Here is a 20,352-nt window from a genome sequence, read left to right as displayed (position 1 = left end):
CTGATCCTGCAGCTACAACCGAGAAAGGAGGTGGGGGGGAGTCTTTTTTCCTTTCCCTTTCTCCCCCTCTTGCCCCCAACCTCGTGCTCCCCCTTGGTTGAGGACCATAAATTAATCGGTGACCTTTCACTTCTTGGATTCCCGCTGGACTCCCCAACCACACCGGTCAGAAATGCTTTCTATTAAAAAGAAAATAGATGGAATGAGTTTGGCAATCTCCGCTCCATTCCTAACGATTCATCAGCAGCTAGCCTTAACCAGCTGCTGACGAGCTTTGTGTGAGGGTGCAGATGTCTGTCTGTGTGAGCAGGAATTCTGTGTCAGTCACATGCACCTGCCATGCACCTGTTCTTCGTAAACACAGGGTTTCTCAGAGCCCTTCTCCACAGTGCCTGTTGCTTGATTTTTGCTCCTACAGGCCGCTGGGTTGCTGGAATTATTCTAATACCCCAGCATGTCCCAGGGAGTTGGCTTTTTGGTATGATGGGGACAGCTGTCCGGGTTTTCTCTAGGAGTGAAACCTACCACCGATGATTCTGGTGAACATGTCAGCAGCGATTATGAGCCAGGCCAGGGTCCTCAAACCGTTAAAAGTTAATAGTAACTTATTTTAAATATTTAATTTTGAACAGTAATCTAGGTGTTCAACAGCAGGGTACTATCTCAGTAGTCATGTTTAATGGAAAAATAATGCCCCCAGGTGGGGCTGGGCGCCGTGTAGAAAGGTAACGGCAGCTCCTTAAGTGTCTGTTCCTGTAACCCCAGGGTCAGGCTATTTCTCAGGCTGTCATCAAACAGGGAATGATTTCTAATTCATTTGGGAACATCACTGCCAACTATCTTCCCACCCTGTAGGAGGCAAACGGATGTTGCTTCTTTTGGAATGAACAACCTTTGATCCTTACTTTGGATATTGAGGCCTTCTTATCACATTAATGTAGGACAAAATGATACCGTGTTTGGACAAGCTTCTGGCCAGATGGCATGGAAGCCTGGAGAAACGTCTAAAGCTCTGACCTTAAACTGCAGCTCTTCTGACTCAGGCTCATTCTGGAATTGCTGCACTAAGAAACAGCAGCCCTGGCCCAGGTGGGCCTGCCCTGTTGTAGAACGTGTGGCTGGGCCACGGGCTGCAAGTTCCCGCTGATGCTGTGTATCTTGGGCAAAGACTCCAGGAGAAATCCTGGTTGCAGTGAGTCATAAGAAGTGCTTGTTAGCACTTGATCTCAGCTTGTAAAGGGTTACAAAATGTTGTTTCCTGGAAAATCTGCCAACGTGTCTGCGTGTCCTTAGCCTTCCCTTTGTTCTCTCCCCTGCTTCTTACCCTTTCCTTCGCTCTCATTCCCCTCCTCTTCTTGCCTGAATACATTTTGAAAACAGTACTACAATGCTCCCTGCTTCAAGATTACAGTGTACTTTACTAGGTATGATTTAATTAGGGCCCTTATTATGTTTTCAGCAGCTTAAGGTGGGCCTTTCAACTTATCTACCTAATTGGTTGCACAAGAAGTTTCACAGCCCATGACAAAACATTGTCAGTGATCAAAGTCAAAATTCTGCATAAAGGAAAAATATTAATAATAAGATTATTCTTCAAGTGTGCACTGCTAATTATGTCCAGAATGTAACTGTAGAAACACTTTTGACTGATGTGAGCTTTGTCTAATAAACATGAGTCTTCAGTGAGCTATGAAAAGTGACACCTCCAGCTTCACACTGGTGAAGGCTAATTTTGCTTATTAAATAATTTTTACAGATCTCCCCATCTTGTGTCTCTTTCCTCTCCATTTGACTCTGCTCGCTTCTCTGCCTCCTGCTCTTCAGGTGACCACCCCTGAGATGGTGATGCCCAGCAGCATGTTCCTCCCAACGGCGGTTCCAGATCGAGACGGGAACTCCAGTGTGGAGGAGGCAGCCAAGCAGCCCGGTTAGTGTCATTATTTTTGACTCCTGAGAACAGAAACAAAATGAAACCCAGGGTCAGAATTTCCAAAAAGCAGTGGTGCCAAGAATTCTTTACAGTACTCCTAAGCCGAATGAAACTGCTCAAGGGATAAGGGACACTGTTGTGTCAGCTACTTGAGACTCTGATTCTTGGCATGATTTGTGTATTCCTCATGTGGCTCGAAGTGAGAAAAAATCAGGTGAGAACAGTGGGCTTTTTGATGGACACACGCCCCTTCGACTGTACACTGAGGGAGTTTTAATCAGAATCTCAGTCAGGAGACCCATGACTTAGCATCATAACCTGTTAAATACTCCCTCTCGGAGGACTTAGTTACTCGGGAGGGACTGGTGATCTCAGGTGCTCTCAGGGAAGCACCTGCCTTTCTAGGAGCTGTCCCTGCACAGCCTTCTCCTTGGAGACCTCCAGGACTGCCTTAGGATGCCGCAGAGAGGTGCACTGGGAAAGAACTCACTTGTAGACATAGATGCTGCGGGTGGCGCCCCATGGTGGGTCCTAGCTGGGCGAGTCCTTACACCCCTGTTCATAAGTGTCTCCTACATCTCTGACTTCCTGTCACCAGCTGAGCTAGAAATTGGGAAGGGCTAATACCATATCGCCCCGCCTCCACCCTTGTGAGTTTTCCACATTAGACAGTGGATAGCTGATCTGAAAAAGGGTCAGAGAATATCTATAGGTGTGGTAATCTCACTGTGGCAAAAGTTTTAATGTATTTTAATAATTGGCCACTTGAATATTCATTGCGTATTTACTAGAGATGACAGTCAGAAGTCATAACAAGAAATTCAATGCCTAAAAATATATTCCAAAATGTCTTCTATTACAGTGGGTAGACGTTCTTGCAGATTCCCCCCATCTTAGGATAGCATTAATTCACATAGTCTACAATTCAGATCCATGTAAGGGGGTGTGCTTCAAACCAGTTCTTGAAAAATTGAGGATTCTGAGTCCAGCAAGTATTTAAAAGACAAATCTGTGCTACGGTATGGTCTCCTAGAAGTCGAAACTTCCTGCATGTCCTTTCCTTCCCCTCTGATCATATGCACCTGCTTATAACCTGTGCTCTCGGGGGTTGGGGCCCTGTGGAGAGATTGTGTGCAGGGTGGCTATTTCCCTCAGTGTGAGACCGTGTTCGTGAGGCCTTGCTGGGTAGACGGCTCTGGGTGCCATCCTTAAAACAAAGCCTTCTTTATCATTGGGTTTGACTTTTTTTTCTTTTTTTAAACCAGAAACCTCAGAGGATCTGGGAAAGAACATCTTACCCTCTGCGAGCACAGAACACAGTGGAGATTTGAAACCCTCGCCTGCTGACCCAGGCTCTGTGAAAGAAGATTCAGGCTTCCTGTGCTGGAAGAAGGGGTGCAACCAGGTTTTCAAAACTTCTGCCACCCTCCAGACACACTTCAATGAGGTTCATGCCAAGAGGCCTCAGCTGCCCGTGTCTGATCGCCATGTGTACAAGTACCGCTGCAACCAGTGCAGCCTGGCTTTCAAGACTGTGGAAAAGCTGCAGCTCCATTCTCAGTACCACGTGATCAGAGCTGCCACTATGTGCTGTCTCTGTCAGCGCAGTTTCCGAACTTTTCAGGCTCTGAAAAAACACCTTGAGACGAGCCACCTGGAGTTGAGTGAGGCTGACATCCAGCAGCTTTATGGTGGCCTTCTGGCCAACGGGGACCTCCTGGCAATGGGAGACCCCACGTTGGCCGAGGACCATACCATAATTGTTGAGGAAGACAAGGAGGAAGAGAGTGACCTGGAGGATAAACAGAGCCCGACAGGCAGCGATTCTGGCTCAATACAAGAAGACTCGGGCTCAGAGCCCAAGAGAGCTCTACCTTTCCGAAAAGGCCCCAACTTCACCATGGAAAAATTTCTAGACCCTTCTCGCCCCTACAAGTGTACCGTCTGCAAGGAATCATTCACACAAAAGAACATCCTGCTGGTGCACTACAATTCTGTCTCCCACCTGCATAAGTTAAAGAGAGCCCTTCAAGAGTCAGCAACGGGTCAGCCAGAACCCACCAGCAGCCCCGACAACAAGCCTTTCAAGTGCAACACCTGTAACGTGGCCTACAGCCAGAGCTCCACTTTGGAGATCCACATGCGGTCTGTGCTGCATCAGACCAAGGCCCGGGCAGCCAAGCTGGAGGCTGCCAGTGGCAGTAGCAACGGCACTGGGAACAGCAGCAGTGTCTCCCTGAGCTCTTCCACCCCAAGTCCTGTGAGTACTAGTGGCAGTAACACCTTTACTACCGCCAATCCAAGCAGTGCTGGCATCGCTCCAAGCTCCAATTTACTGAGCCAAGTGCCCACTGAAAGTGTGGGAATGCCGCCCCTGGGGAATCCCGTAGGTGCCAACATTGCTTCCCCTTCTGAGCCCAAGGAGGCCAATCGGAAGAAGCTGGCAGATATGATTGCATCCAGGCAGCAGCAGCAGCAGCAGCAACAGCAGCAGCAGCAGCAGCAACAGCAACAACAGCAGCAGCAACAACAAGCACAGACACTGGCCCAGGCCCAGGCTCAAGTTCAAGCTCATCTGCAGCAGGAGCTGCAGCAGCAGGCAGCCCTGATCCAGTCCCATCTGTTTAACCCCGCCCTCCTTCCTCACTTCCCCATGACCACTGAGACCCTGCTGCAGCTGCAGCAGCAGCAGCATCTCCTCTTCCCCTTCTACATCCCCAGCGCCGAATTCCAGCTCAACCCTGAGGTGAGCCTGCCGGTGACTAGCGGGGCGCTGACGCTGACTGGGACCGGCCCAGGCCTGCTGGAAGACCTGAAGGCTCAGGTTCAGATCCCACAGCAGGGCCATCAGCAGATCCTGCAGCAGCAGCAACAACAGCAGCAGCAGCAGCAAAGCCAGCTCTCTCTCTCCCAGAGTCACTCTGCCCTCCTCCAGCCCAGCCAGCACACTGAAAAGAAAAACAAATCGGTCATCAAAGAAAAGGAAAAGGAGATCCAGAGAGAGAGGGACAGTGCCGAGGGGGGAGAGGGCAACTCGGGACCAAAGGAATCACTGCCAGATGCCTTGAAGGCCAAAGAAAAGAAAGAATTGGCCCCAGGGGGTAGTTCTGAGCCTTCCATGCTCCCTCCACGCATTGCCTCAGATGCCAGAGGGAATGCCACCAAGGCCTTGCTGGAGAACTTTGGCTTTGAGCTGGTCATTCAGTACAACGAGAACAAGCAGAAGGTGCAGAAAAAGAACGGGAAGACTGAGCAGGGGGAGAATCTGGAAAAGCTCGAGTGTGAGTCCTGTGGCAAGTTGTTTTCTAACATCCTGATTTTAAAGAGTCATCAAGAGCATGTTCATCAGAATTACTTTCCCTTTAAACAGCTAGAGAGATTTGCCAAACAGTACCGAGAGCACTATGATAAACTGTACCCCCTGAGGCCCCAGACCCCCGAGCCACCACCCCCTCCCCCTCCCCCGCCTCCACCCCCGCTTCCCGCAGCACCTCCTCAGCCGGCTTCCACGCCAGCCATCCCCGCATCAGCCCCACCTATCACTTCACCCACCATCGCACCGTCCCAGCCGTCTGTGCCGCTCACCCAGCTCTCCATGCCCATGGAGCTCCCCATCTTCTCCCCACTGATGATGCAGACGATGCCGCTGCAGACCTTGCCGGCTCAGCTGCCCCCGCAGCTCGGACCGGTGGAGCCTCTGCCTGCAGACCTGGCCCAGCTGTACCAGCATCAACTCAACCCAAGTCTGCTCCAGCAGCAGAATAAGAGGCCTCGCACCAGGATCACGGATGACCAGCTCCGAGTCCTGCGGCAGTATTTTGACATTAACAACTCCCCCAGCGAAGAGCAGATCAAGGAGATGGCAGACAAGTCCGGGCTGCCACAGAAAGTGATCAAGCACTGGTTCAGAAACACTCTCTTCAAAGAGCGGCAGCGTAACAAGGACTCCCCGTACAACTTCAGCAATCCCCCTATCACAAGCCTGGAGGAGCTCAAGATCGACTCTCGGCCCCCTTCGCCGGAACCTCAGAAGCAGGAGTACTGGGGGAGCAAGAGGTCTTCGAGAACAAGGTTTACTGACTACCAGCTGAGGGTCCTGCAGGACTTCTTTGATGCCAACGCTTACCCAAAGGACGATGAATTTGAGCAACTGTCTAATTTACTGAACCTTCCAACCCGAGTCATAGTAGTCTGGTTTCAGAATGCCCGACAGAAGGCCAGGAAAAATTATGAGAATCAGGGAGAGGGCAAAGATGGAGAGCGGCGTGAGCTGACAAATGACAGGTATATTCGAACAAGCAACTTGAACTACCAGTGCAAAAAGTGTAGCCTGGTGTTTCAGCGCATCTTTGATCTCATCAAGCATCAGAAGAAGCTGTGTTACAAGGATGAGGATGAGGAAGGGCAGGATGACAGCCAAAATGAGGATTCCATGGATGCGATGGAAATCCTGACTCCCACCAGCTCCTCCTGCAGCACTCCGATGCCCTCCCAGGCTTACAGCGCCCCAGCACCATCGGCCAACACAGCTTCCTCTGCTTTCTTGCAGCTTACGTCAGAGGCAGATGAACTGGCCGCCTTCACTTCAAAACCAGAAGTGAATGATGAGAAACCAAAGCAGGCTGAACCTCCCAGTGCACAGCCAAACCAAACCCAAGAAAAGCAAGGACAACCAAAGGCAGAGCTGCAGCAGCAAGACCAGCCCGAGCAGAAGACAACTGCAGCCCAGCAAAAGCTCCAGCAGCTGACGTCCCCCCCTTCGTTACCACAGCCGCCTCCACAAGCGCCTCCCCCTCAATGCCCCTTGCCCCAGTCGAGCCCCAGTCCCTCTCAGCTCTCCCACCTGCCCCTCAAGCCCCTCCACACGTCAACTCCTCAACAGTTGGCCAGCCTACCTCCTCAGCTAATCCCCTACCAGTGTGACCAGTGTAAGTTGGCGTTTCCATCATTTGAGCACTGGCAGGAGCATCAGCAGCTTCACTTCCTGAGTGCACAGAACCAGTTCATCCATCCCCAGTTTTTGGACAGGTCCCTGGATATGCCTTTCATGCTGTTTGATCCTAGTAACCCACTCCTGGCAAGCCAGCTGCTCTCTGGGGCCATACCTCAGATTCCAGCAAGCTCGGCCACTTCCCCTTCAACTCCCACCTCCACGATGAACACCCTGAAGAGGAAGCTGGAGGAAAAGGCCAGCGCAAGCCCTGGCGAAAATGACAGTGGGACGGGAGGAGAAGAACCTCAGAGAGACAAGCGTTTGAGGACAACTATTACGCCAGAACAGCTAGAAATTCTCTACCAAAAGTACCTGTTGGACTCTAATCCAACACGAAAGATGCTGGATCACATTGCGCACGAGGTGGGCTTGAAGAAACGCGTGGTACAAGTCTGGTTTCAGAACACCCGAGCACGGGAGAGGAAAGGACAGTTCCGGGCCGTGGGCCCAGCGCAGGCCCACAGGAGATGCCCTTTTTGCAGAGCGCTCTTCAAAGCCAAGACGGCCCTGGAGGCTCATATCCGATCCCGTCATTGGCATGAAGCCAAGCGAGCTGGCTACAACCTAACTCTGTCCGCAATGCTCTTAGACTGTGATGGGGGACTCCAGATGAAAGGAGATATTTTTGACGGAACTAGCTTTTCCCACCTACCCCCAAGTAGTAGTGATGGCCAAGGGGTTCCCCTCTCACCAGTGAGCAAAACCATGGAGTTGTCTCCCCGAACTCTTCTCAGCCCTTCTTCCATCAAGGTGGAAGGGATTGAAGATTTTGAAAGCCCCTCCATGTCCTCAGTCAATCTAAACTTTGACCAAACTAAGCTGGACAACGACGACTGTTCTTCTGTCAACACAGCAATCACAGATACCACTACTGGAGACGAGGGGAATGCAGATAATGACAGTGCGACGGGCATAGCAACTGAAACCAAATCCTCTTCTGCACCCAGTGAAGGGCTGACCAAAGCGGCCATGATGGCGATGTCCGAGTATGAAGATCGGCTGTCCTCTGGTCTGGTCAGCCCGGCCCCGAGTTTTTACAGCAAAGAATACGACAACGAAGGTACAGTGGACTACAGTGAAACCTCGAGCCTTGCAGACCCCTGCTCCCCAAGCCCTGGGGCAAGCGGGTCAGCAGGCAAAGCTGGAGACAGCGGGGATCGGCCCGGGCAGAAACGTTTTCGCACTCAAATGACCAATCTGCAGCTGAAGGTCCTCAAGTCATGCTTTAATGACTACAGGACACCCACCATGCTAGAGTGTGAGGTCCTGGGCAATGACATTGGACTGCCAAAGAGAGTTGTTCAGGTCTGGTTCCAGAATGCCCGGGCAAAGGAAAAGAAGTCCAAGTTAAGCATGGCCAAGCATTTTGGTATAAACCAAACAAGTTACGAGGGACCTAAAACAGAGTGCACTTTGTGTGGCATCAAGTACAGCGCTCGGCTGTCTGTACGTGACCATATCTTTTCCCAACAGCATATCTCCAAAGTTAAAGATACCATCGGAAGCCAGTTGGACAAGGAGAAAGAATACTTTGACCCAGCCACTGTACGTCAGTTGATGGCTCAACAAGAGTTGGACCGGATTAAAAAGGCCAATGAGGTCCTCGGATTGGCAGCTCAGCAGCAAGGGATGTTTGACAACGCCCCACTTCAGGCTCTCAACCTTCCTACAGCATATCCGGCGCTCCAGGGCATTCCTCCCGTGTTGCTCCCCGGCCTCAACAGCCCCTCCTTGCCAGGCTTTACTCCATCCAACACAGGTGGGTTCTGCTCTAGGCAATTCTTCCCGATTGAAATACCCACCTAATGAGCCCTCGTTCTGTGGCTACCACACAAAACATCTCAGTATTGGGCAGATAGGGAGGCTGCCTTTTCTAGCTCTCTAACAGCAATAAAGCGTCGGGTCCCTTCCATTGAGTCTCCCTAGAGCCGTGGCATCCATGACTCTCTGACTTCCCAGTTCATGGTTGGACCAGTTTCCTGAAACCATCCTCATGCCTGGTATTCAGCAGACCACCAGAGTGTATGCTATAGGCATAAACTTGAGGGTCTTGATGTACTAGACCCTGGGATATTCTCAAGAAAGCCTTTTCCATCATAGACCCTTCTATTCAGTCCTTTTGGAAATATGTGGAATATGTAAAATATTTGAACATCCTAGCTAATTCTGGACTGTGCCCTGTGGAACTTGGTTCAGAAGAATTTAAATCAACTCTCTGCTTTCACCCGTGATCCTGCCTCCTTTTTTAGAGAGGCACTGTCAGGGTGGAGCCTTCTTCCTGGGGTTCTCTGTTAGCCAGAAGCACAGTGCTATGTTCATTTCTAATGGGATTGCCTTGGTCCTGGGATGTACTACCCAGGAACGTGTCTTGGGCAATACGGTTTTGAATTTTGACATGTCGCAGTCTTCCAGACAGACAAAAGATGCTAATAGTCATTTTTAGGGGGACTCAGTCGCCCCATTCATTTCCTTCTGCCTATTTCCATTTCTGATTCAGAGTCACATACTTAGTACTTACTTTTCTACTCACGAGAACTACTCGTGGTTCTTCCTCTGTACCTCTCTTGTTCCTCCTTTGTCCTCACCCATCTTCTCTGAATCCAGGCGTCTTTCCGACCTTTACCTCCAGGATCCTGTGAGATTTAGGCATAAGTCAGCAAGCCCCCCGCAGCCTGTAATGACTAATGCTCATCTGCTGAAGGAGAGCCCCTCAGAGTGCCTCCTTGCCTTCAAAACACGTCCCTCTTCCTAGGGGTTGAAGCGGTTCTGCTGCTTCCCAGAGCAGCCCTGCTTTCTGCTTGAATTAAATCCAAGTTTTATAATCCTGACAGTGTTTTACAGAACATGAGGCCACCTCATTCCTGATCTCAGTTTCTTAGCCAAAAGAGAAGAAGAAAAGACAGCATTAAGATATAGAAAGTTGTTGCTCATTTGTGTTGGCCAGCAATGTCAGAGAATGATGCTAAAAGCCAGCCAGACGTAAGTAGACATAAACAGGCTATGGTCAATGGCTGGGCACTGAATTACTTTTGTAGCCCAGGGACCTTAGCACAGGGTCTTGGGAAGTCCCAACATTTCATAATAATGTGAAAAAATTAGAATGTCTTCGCTATTCCCCTTCTTTAACAGAAGAGAAAAGTGAGGCCCAGACAGGTCCAGGCCATTCAGCAACCTAGAGTAGGAGCCAGGGCTCCCACCCAGGCCTCTGGGCTCCCAAGTGCTATGTGCTCCTTCCACAGCACCCAGTATGAGCTAGTCAGTCAACAGGTACATGTTTAGTGCTATTCAGGTTCTGACCACTTAGGGTGGACTCCAGGTAGAAAGGTATGCTCTTAATCATTCAAGGCAGCCATGCGTGCCCCTTACCAGCATCTGGCTGTGCCACAGCTCCCAGGAGCACTGCATCTGGAGTTGGGAGAGAAAGACCTTGTTTAATATGTCTGGCCCAATGGTAAGCTCTTCCCATATGACCTTCCATTTAATCCCTGCATCCATCTAGTGTTGAAACCTGAGGTTCTAGGCAACTAATAAGCCCACTATCACACAGCAGATGTCTGTCAGCCATAATCCACACCACATCAGTCTTGCTCCAGGGGTGTGTGATGCAGCCTCCAGGGGATGGGGTGTGTTTGCTTGGTTCTGATCTTACAGATGAGAAAACTAAGGCTACAGCATCATTGTGAGAATGTACTGAACTACTTTGTTGAATATGGCTAATGCAGAGCCCCATCAACAGAGGTTCAGTAAATGTTCCTTAAAATTGAATTTCTTTTGTGCACTGTCAGTTCAAGACAGAGAAAGTCAGTTCTTAATGCCATAGGGATGGGGAGGCCAATAGGTGTTCCTTCTCTGACCTGTTGATCTGTTGGCTCTGGCTACAGCTCCAGCCTAAAACCTAGAGCAAGCCTGTTGCCTAGAAGTGGACAGAGCCATGGCCCAGGGTTCAAATTCATGATCTGTTCTATCTCTGTCTCGTTTGTGCCACTTTAACAAATGAGACTTTACTGAGTTTTCCTAAGTCAGACGTAGCTTCTCCCCTGACTTTAGTCCCTGAGGTGCATTGAAGAAATTGGACAACTTAATCTCAACAGTTCCTCTTCTGCCATCTTGGATGAATAAATTAATGTTAGGCAATGCCGAGGGAAGCATCCTTTCTGGCTAAAAATTAATCCACATTTTTCTGGGGATTGGCAACTGTAGGCAACCTTGATCTCTTCACCTGAAACTGAAGGTTTTTATTTAAATGCATTGGGATAGCATTTAACCACATGACTTGGAGCTGGAAATCAATGTTGTCTTTACCAAGATCTGGGCTTCAGGGTGTTTTTCCTCATGAGGACAGCGACTTGTTTGGAACCCCAACCCTAGCTTTCTTGTGGAAGGGGGTCCAGATGAAGTACTGAGAGGCTGTGGGGCTTCTGATTTTACATTTTGGTGTCCTCCGAAGCGAAGGGACGCATACCGCCTAGTGCCTCAGATGTGGTCAGTGCTGTCCTTCCCCACCACCCTGCCTGTCTTAACACACGTGCAGCTTCATGAACCAGAAGCAGCAGCAGCCGCCGCCTTCTGTCACCCTGGAACAAAAGACCCAACCCAGGAGACAGCTATGGGTCAGGGAGCATTTTAGGCTTGGGGCTGGGTAAAGGCTTTACAGGCAACAGTAGATTAGGCCTCAGTGTGATTGAGGATGGGGCAGTACCCATGTGGGCCTGGGGACATGGTCTGCCAGCCGTGAGCAGCGGTGCCTGGGGTAGGCTGCGATGTCTTAGGAATCGCTGGCGTCAGCACTTCAGGCCATTCCATTTCTGACATTGTTTTTCTTTTCTTCTTACGGTTGGTTTCTCAAACATCTGCAGCCCTAACCCTCCTGTATGTCATTCAGGCATGGGCAAAAGAAGAAACTGCTCATTTTTCCAGTGGACTCCAGAATCCTATTCCTAGACGGTCACATTTTTCAGCAGATTTGCTAAAGCAGAGCAGCAGAGCCAAAACAGTGGACCCATGTTCCTTGAATGGACTCCCTTTATTTCTTCTCATTTCTCTTCTCTCTGCCCTAACATGTCCATTCAGCTACAGCCATGGAGGCAGAGAGGCACACGCTGTAGAGCCTGTTGTGTTTGTTCTTGGGGTCTTGGTGCCTGACTGGGTTTCTTGCTTTTGCTCTCTTCTCCAGACAACTTCTGGTGGGGCCTCTTGGCTCTACTATCTCTGTGGGGTTTTGATGAAGACTGTTGGTTCAGATGGGTCCCAGCTGGCAACAGCTAGTTTGGGGGCCTCCAGACTCATTGCCTTGGGCAGAGTGAATGGTGGCTGGGATTAAGGTAAAGAAACTCTGAAGGTGATGTGTATGGTGCGTTGGGCAGGAAGGTGTTGGTAGCTTTTTTGCAGACAGGGGAAATTGACTCAGGGGTGCATCCTAATGAGAATACAGGCTATCCAACCCTGAGCCTGGCGGGACAACTCTGTCAGAAACATTGGTTTTGAGAGGATCCTTCAAGTTCAAACCCGGAGCTCTCAGCCTCTGTGCCAGTGACATAGATGAAAGGTCTTGAGCTTCAGCCTCACCGCAGTAGCCTGACATGTGACTTCTCTGTTTCCTTTCAGCTTTAACATCTCCTAAACCGAACTTGATGGGTCTGCCCAGCACAACAGTTCCTTCCCCTGGCCTCCCCACATCTGGATTACCAAATAAACCGTCCTCAGCATCGCTGAGCTCCCCGACCCCAGCACAAGCCACCCTGGCAATGGCCCCTCAGCAGCACCCCCAACCCCAGCAGCAGCCACAGGTGCAGCCGCCGCCGCCCGCAGCCCAGCCGCCACCTGCACCACAGCTCCCGCCGCAGCAGCAGCAGCAGCAGCAACAACGCAAGGACAAAGACGGTGAGAAGGTAAAGGAGAAGGAAAAGGCACACAAAGGGAAAGGGGAACCCCCGCCTGTCCCCAAGAAGGAGAAAGGAGAGGCCCCCACGGGAGCCGCAGCCACGATCTCAGCGCCACTGCCCACCATGGAGTATGCAGTGGACCCTGCACAGCTGCAGGCCCTGCAGGCAGCCTTGACTTCAGACCCCACAGCTTTGCTCACGAGCCAGTTCCTCCCTTACTTTGTACCAGGCTTCTCTCCTTATTACGCCCCCCAGATCCCTGGCGCCCTGCAGAGCGGGTACCTGCAGCCTATGTATGGAATGGAAGGCCTGTTCCCATACAGCCCTGCACTGTCGCAGGCCCTGATGGGGCTGTCCCCAGGCTCCCTACTGCAGCAGTACCAGCAATACCAGCAGAGTCTGCAGGAGGCGATCCAGCAGCAGCAGCAGCGGCAACTACAGCAGCAGCAGCAGCAGCAGCAGCAACAAAAAGTGCAGCAGCAGCAGCAGCAGCCCAAAGCAAGCCAAACCCCAGTCCCCCCGGGGGCTGCCTCCCCAGACAAAGACCCTGCCAAAGAATCCCCCAAACCAGAAGAGCAGAAAAACACACCCCGCGAGGTGTCCCCCCTCCTGCCGAAACCCCCCGAAGAGCCAGAAGCAGAAAGCAAAAGTGTGGACTCCCTCTACGACCCCTTCATTGTTCCAAAGGTGCAGTACAAGTTGGTCTGCCGCAAGTGCCAGGCGGGCTTCAGTGACGAGGAGGCGGCGAGGAGCCACCTGAAGTCCCTCTGCTTCTTCGGCCAGTCTGTGGTGAACCTGCAAGAGATGGTGCTTCACGTCCCCACGGGCGGCGGCGGCGGTGGCGGCAGCAGCGGCGGCGGCGGTGGCGGCGGCGGCTCGTACCACTGCCTGGCGTGCGAGAGCGCGCTCTGTGGGGAGGAAGCTCTGAGTCAACATCTCGAGTCGGCCTTGCACAAACACAGAACAATCACGAGAGCAGCAAGAAACGCCAAAGAGCACCCTAGTTTATTACCTCACTCTGCCTGCTTCCCCGATCCTAGCACCGCATCTACCTCGCAGTCTGCCGCTCACTCAAACGACAGCCCCCCTCCCCCGTCGGCCGCCGCCCCCCCCTCGTCCTCGTCCTCCGCTTCCCCCCACGCCTCCAGGAAGTCTTGGCCGCAAGTGGTCTCCCGGGCTTCGGCCGCGAAGCCCCCTTCTTTTCCTCCTCTCTCCTCATCTTCAACGGTTACCTCAAGTTCATGCAGCACCTCAGGGGTTCAGCCCTCGATGCCAACAGACGACTATTCGGAGGAGTCTGACACGGATCTCAGCCAAAAGTCCGACGGACCGGCGAGCCCGGTGGAGGGTCCCAAAGACCCCAGCTGCCCCAAGGACAGTGGTCTGACCAGTGTAGGAACGGACACCTTCAGATTGTAAGCTTTGAAGATGAACAGTACAAACAAATGAATTTAGATTAAAAAATTAATAACAAACCAATTTCAAAAATAGACTAACTGCAATTCCAAAGCTTCTAACCAAAAAAAAAAAAAAAAAAGGAAAAAAAAGAAAAAGCGTGGGTTGTTTTCCCATATACCTATCTATGCCGGTGATTTTACATTCTTTTCTTTCCTCTTTTAATATTAAAAGCAAACAAACAAACCTTAACCCTGTTACATTGTGTCCTTTTGAAGGTACTATGGTCTGGGAAACAGAAGTCCGCAGGGCCTCCCTACGTCTTTGGAGCTTAAACCCCTTGTATATTTGCCCCTTTTCAATAAACACCCCCACGTTGATAGCACAGAGGAGCCCGGCATGCACTGTATGGGAAAGCAGTCCACCTTGTTACAGTTTTAAATTTCTTGCTATCTTAGCATTCAGATACCAATGGCTTGCTAAAAGAAAATAAGAAATGTAATGTCTTTTTATTCTCAGGTCAATCGCTCACACTTTGTTCTGTTTTCAGAATCATTGTTTTATATATATTATTTTTTCAGTTTTTTTTGTTTGTTTTGTTTTTATTTTCGTTCCAGAGAAGATTTTGTTTTGTTAATTTAAAAACGGGCAGAAAGTATTCGAGAAAAACAATGTGAACTGCTTTAGCTTTCTGGGGATTTTAAGGATAGCTTTTCTGCTGAAGCCAATTTCAAGGGGAAAAGTTAAGCACTCCCACTTTCAGAGAAAGAAAAAAAAAAAAACAAACCCATACACACAAAGAGTGTTGAGGACTTGTAGCTTAAAAAAAAAAATAAGTTTTAAAAACTGACTTTCTGTATTTATGATAGATATGACCATTTTTGGTGTTGAGTAGATTGTTGCATTGGAAATGAACTGAAGCAGTATGGTAGATTTAAAAGGAAAAAAAAAAAACCTTTTGTGTACATTTAGCTTTTTGTATGGTCCAGCTGACAGCTCCTCATTTGATGTTGTCTTGTTCATTCCTAGCAGATAGATTGCAATCCGTTGATTCGCCTAAGCTTTTCTCCCCTTTGTCCCTTAATTCCATTTTCTCTTTCCTCCTCCCACCCTATAATCTCCCATTTAAGGTAGCTGCCTTCATTTCTTAGAGGGTAGCTGCAGAATTATTTTATAAAACTAAAGAAAGAATTTCAAAGGGTTCTAGGGGTCATTAGGATCCTCAGATTATTTTTGGTTGGGGAGTTGAAACTTTTTAAAGGCATATAATTCTAGTTACCTATGTCTATTAGCCGTGTACGTTTATTTTATTTTTTTTTAATTTATCCTTCCTTTGGCTTTTCTTTTCAGCCCTTTTTTCCCCTCCTTGTTTGGTAGATGCTTCAAATACTCTTTTCCTAAACGAAAGCATTTGTTTTGGTTTGTATAATTGGGCCGTGTGCTTTTCTTTTCTAAAAAAAGTTTTTGGTTAGGGGTTTGGTTTCTGTGTTTTTGTTTTTTCTTTCCTCTCTCAGAAAAAGAAATTTCATGCTTTAAATAAAATCCAAAGACACACCCTTTCACTGCTGATGCAGAAAAAAAGGGAAAGGGTTCTTGTTACTTGAGAATTTGTTTCTGATTTAAACAAGACTTAGTTTAATAAAAGAAAGAGTAAAACAAAAGATTCCCAGGTTGTTATGTGCTTCTTCTGCAAGCAGAGAGGCAACTGTTAATGACAATTCCATATACCAAAAGATACATTTTTTACTTCAAAGTTTTGTCCTTGTGTTAGGCAGTCTGAGCGGCGAGTGATCCAGAGCGCAGCCAACAAAGAAGCAGATAGCAATGTACGTAGAAAGCAAAAAAGGAACCGTGTGTGAGGCACTTGTGTTTATATTAATATCTGTATTCCTGTAACACACAACGCAACATACACCCTTTCTCATCTTAAACAAACGGTCTGAACTTTGAAAGGAAAACTTTGTGCTGCTATAACGTAGATTTTGGAGACAAATAGATGCTTTGCTGTTTCACTTTCATAGCCAAACATCAACAGAAACAATCTCTTCTTGCCCCGAAAGTGTGAAATCCTTCTCCCCTTCATTCTCTCCTTATGTTTCAAAAGGGAACTTTGAAGACTGTGAATGCAGGTTCCATCTGGTCACCTTTCGGGCTTCTTTCCCCAGTGCTGAAGCCACTCATCGACTTTGCAAAAAGACTGGAGCATTCCAAGATCTGAAAATGGATTTTTTTCTTTTTTCTCTTTTTCTTTTTTAGCCGGGACTATTTTATTTTTATGAATTTGTTTTTAGTTTAATGACAGAGTAAGTAGATCCTGAACTGTTGTATATATTTCTAACTAGGCTGATTGATGCACAGTGCAAATTCCTTTTTTAATTGTTTTTTTTTTTAAGTAGAAATACTAAAGAATACCATCTAACTATTCATACCAGTATCCAGTTGTAGCATAAGGTGTCAAAAACAAATAGGCAAAACATTTGCTGTTTTAACAAGCTATTTCCTTTTAACAAGAATTCTTGTATTTCTCCCTGTGTTTGAGATGAACATTTTTAAATTTCAAAGTTGTACAGTTTTTGTTTTCCATTATTTTATCGTTTGTAACTCTATGAAATATATATATATTTTTTGCCATTTAACTGTTGTATGTTACTCTGTGTCTGTATCATATAGAAAAAAATTGTTTTTGTTTTTGGTTCTCTATGTGATACCAATTAACAATTTAACACTAGCTTTACCTGTCAAATTCTGCTAGGTCTTTTCTGAAAACTTTGTTTTTAAAAATGCTAATTGCTTGGTAATAGTGCAATTTCTGTCCCTTTCCCTCTCCCCCAACTTTAAGATCATTTCCTTGTAATTTTTTACCCCTTCCCCCCCCCCTTTTTTTTTGGTTTGGGCTTTGTTGTTTTTTGTTTTTGGTTTTGGTTTTTTTTTTGAGCTACTATGCCATCCTCCCTCTGTGAGGCAGTGAGTGTCAGTATTGTTATTGCCATGCCTCGACCTGTGGGTGTGTGTAGCAACAGCAAGGCGGCTGGGTAGATTAAGCATGCTTCCACCCACCAGTATTCCTCAGAAGGGTTATGTGAGTGTTTCAACCTGGAGTGGGTTGCATGCTTAATGCTGTCCTCAACAACTAAACCGACCACATACATGTTCATTCAAAAAGGAAAAAAATAATAATTCTCAGCATTAACCCAGAAGTAGCAAAGCAGTCAGTGATGGTGAAGCTTAGAGGTCAGACATTGAGCTAGTTAGATGTTTGTAGGCTGACATCACCATGGCTGTGACCAGTATCATTTGCAGAGCATGAATTCATGATGACTCTCAACTGTTTAGATTGGTCTCAGAGAATATACTCCTGTCTGCTGCATAGTAGGTAGCTGAATAGGATAGCTCAACTCGCTGTGGTTCTTCACTTCCATTGACACTTCATATTTTGCTTTTTTTTTTTTTTCAAATCTCCACAATGTGGGTTGGTGCTAGACTTCATTCAGTCACAGCACCTAACGGACCCGGAGAACAGGAGTTATTTCCTCCATCCTCCAAAAAGAAACTCAAGAAGAAAACACACACATGGAGAAGTTTAATAAATCTAGGAAGTTTTTTTCAATTAAAAACTATTTAAAGAGATGAATGTGTGGCCAAAGTTTTACACAATTGAAAATAAAGTAAAACAGACGGCATGTGTTTAAACCTGAGTTTATCAGGCATGGCAGGAAGTTGCAAGAGAGAGGCAGTGACCCAAGCCAGTGCACTTGATGTTCATGGACATATATTTTTTTTAAATAATAAATTAAATTAAAACATTTTAAATAGAAGCATAAATTGAGTTGGTTGTTTGTTGGCGCTGAGATACTGCCCACTGTGAAACAAAGCTTTGACTAGTTTTTTTGTTTGTTTGTTTACTTTTTTCGGGGGGAGGGGGGCAAGTTTGGGTAGGAAAGAAAGCATACATGAACGTGACCCTGAGGTGAAGAGGTATATGAACAGCCTTTGCAATGTACAAAAAAACAAAAAACAAAAAACAGAAAAAAAAAACCAAAAAAAAACAAAAAAAATAGAGCAAGTGAAACCAAAAATGATGTTCTTGGTGTTTTTCTATAATGTAGTCTTGTTAGCTTTTTTGTTACTGTAACAATGCTGATCTCGAACTGTACCAAAATACATGGAGACTAACAAACAGAACCACATGGAACTTTCAAACTGAAAAAAACAAAATTTGTCACAAAAACTTTGTTGTCATAGTTAAGTTGATTGTAGATGGTAATTGAATATACTCCTTTGAAAATATTTCATCAAGTATGTTTCCTGCTCATTGTGATACATTAAAAAAAAATATGAGCAAAAGTTCTTGTCTCTATCATTAGATTTTGTGTGTGCATGGATGAGAAAGAAACTGACACCGGGCAAGGTGTAAATCTGAACAGTACCCTGAGGTTGTACGGGCAGGGAATTTATTCCAAGATACACAAGCCCTTTGGAATTTCTAAGCGTCCTTGTATTTCCCACCTCCTGGCAGTCATGGAAGTGCAGGATGTGTTGATGATGGCTCTGACTAGTTTATTTCATGGAGAAGGGTAAGCCTGATAGCTTGGATGATATCTGGCCCCAAAGAACATCTATGCTTTTGGTCCAAATGTCTATAACAGAATTTAAGATACTTGGCACAACTACAAGCAAGGAAGTTTTGCTGATGGCCAGGAGAAAGGTAAGTTTAACTTTTCTAAAATGGGAATCAGATCCAGTGTTTATGACAGAAGGATAGGAAAGGTGAGTTGAATTAAGTGGATGATTGACTGTTTATCATTCCTAGCAAAGGACTTTTTAAATTCTTGTTAGAGCAGAATTTTAGATAAAAACAGTCTGCAAAACAGTAATAACATTAGTATTTCTTTCATACAAGAGAAAACTCAGTTCTCTTTTCAAAAATCCTCCCTTACAGCATAAAAATGCGTGGAATTCATTAATAAAGAGTACATCCAAGATCAGGCCCAAAGGCCTTCCATTCATCTCTAATTTATAGCTGAAGCCCATAAATAATTTACAAAACTCTAGCAGAGGGCTTGGATGGCATTGCAGGCTTGCTGTGTCCTTGCAAGGTCTGCAACATCTGCCCTCAGCCAACAGGGGTCTTTTCTACCCCAGGAGTTGAGCTATGAAACCCTTTTCTCTTGGCTCAGATAGCCATTGTCCACCAAGTCTTTTTTCTTAGTTCCTGCAGCAGGCATTCAAGAACAAGCAGTGACCGTATTAACTCAACATTTCAAAGAATTCTACAACTGGTACAGGCATTACTAGTGCTCAGAAAGGGAAAGTTGGTTCCCTCACTGATAGCTGAAACCTCTGTGCCAAACAAGTAGTGCCACTGTCCCTAATCCTGATCGTTTCCCAGGCATTATACCTTTCTTTTGGGTGTTCCTGCAGAAGCAGTTGGCTTCTATCTCAGTATGTTTTCTTGGCACACAGTTATGTCACTGATCTTTCTTCTGACCCCAGAAAAAGGTACAGTATGATAAAAATTGTTCAGACTAAAAGCCACGTCTGCCTTTCTAAGCTATAATTATTTTAGGATCTGGCAGGATCACACTGAAATGTTTTAAATGGAACTAGTTTTGCAAGGAGGTTTTGCTGCTTCAGCTCTTTGGAGGAAGGTGACTATAATTCAAATTCTTCTTAAGATAAATTTTTAACAAGAAAATAAGACAAAACTTCAGTGATGGGTGAGCCCTTTGTATCAGAAAATCTCTGAGCACCTATATGGCGCTGAGAGAGGATTGAGGCTTTCTGTTGCTAGAAAGGCTTCTTACTAAAGGGAAGTCTTCCAATCTGGCTTCAATATAATGCTCATGTGGATATTTATCTCCTTGGAATTAAGTTTTCCCCCTGGAAAATGTGAAATGGCAACCTCTTAAAATGGCTAATTCGTGTTAGTCAGGTAGCTGTTTCTAATTTTGCTTTAAAGAAATGTCTGTAGTGCCTAGCTCCTGTTATATAGACTAGTGACCTTACAAATCTTAATTTTAACAAGTTTAGAATTTAAGTTACAAGAGCACAAGCAGCTTAAGAGTCAAGTTGAAGGATGAGAAGTTTGCACCTGCTGCTCTGCTCTGCAGCCTTAATTACAGCAGGACAGATGTGCTCGCTCAATGTCTGTA

General features: G+C 47.0%; 1 protein-coding gene and 1 long non-coding RNA gene across 2 annotated transcripts in view; one reads left to right on the top strand and one right to left on the bottom strand.

Moving 5' to 3' along the window:
* The window catches only part of ZFHX3 (zinc finger homeobox 3), a 248,141-nt gene extending 229,602 nt beyond the window's left edge, over positions 1 to 18,539 (top strand). The window contains exons 8-10 of the mRNA XM_047792856.1: positions 1,825 to 1,927; positions 3,196 to 8,682; positions 12,528 to 18,539. Coding sequence (XP_047648812.1) covers positions 1,825 to 1,927; positions 3,196 to 8,682; positions 12,528 to 14,224 — 7,287 coding nt within the window. The 3' untranslated portion in view covers positions 14,225 to 18,539. The remainder of the gene's footprint in view (positions 1 to 1,824; positions 1,928 to 3,195; positions 8,683 to 12,527) is intronic.
* LOC125134045 (uncharacterized) lies at positions 1,833 to 11,677 on the bottom strand. The gene is made up of 3 exons (XR_007136546.1): positions 10,290 to 11,677; positions 9,442 to 9,556; positions 1,833 to 1,950 (listed from the first exon to the last, which is right to left on the bottom strand). It is a non-coding gene; the product is annotated as an uncharacterized LOC125134045 (long non-coding RNA).
* Positions 18,540 to 20,352: the final 1,813 nt, after the last annotated feature.

The sequence above is a fragment of the Phacochoerus africanus genome, chromosome 8, assembly GCF_016906955.1.
Source record: "Phacochoerus africanus isolate WHEZ1 chromosome 8, ROS_Pafr_v1, whole genome shotgun sequence".
NCBI lineage: Eukaryota > Metazoa > Chordata > Mammalia > Artiodactyla > Suidae > Phacochoerus > Phacochoerus africanus.
The sequence above is the reverse complement of the archived record's forward strand: the minus strand, read 5'-3'. Positions and strand labels throughout refer to the sequence as shown.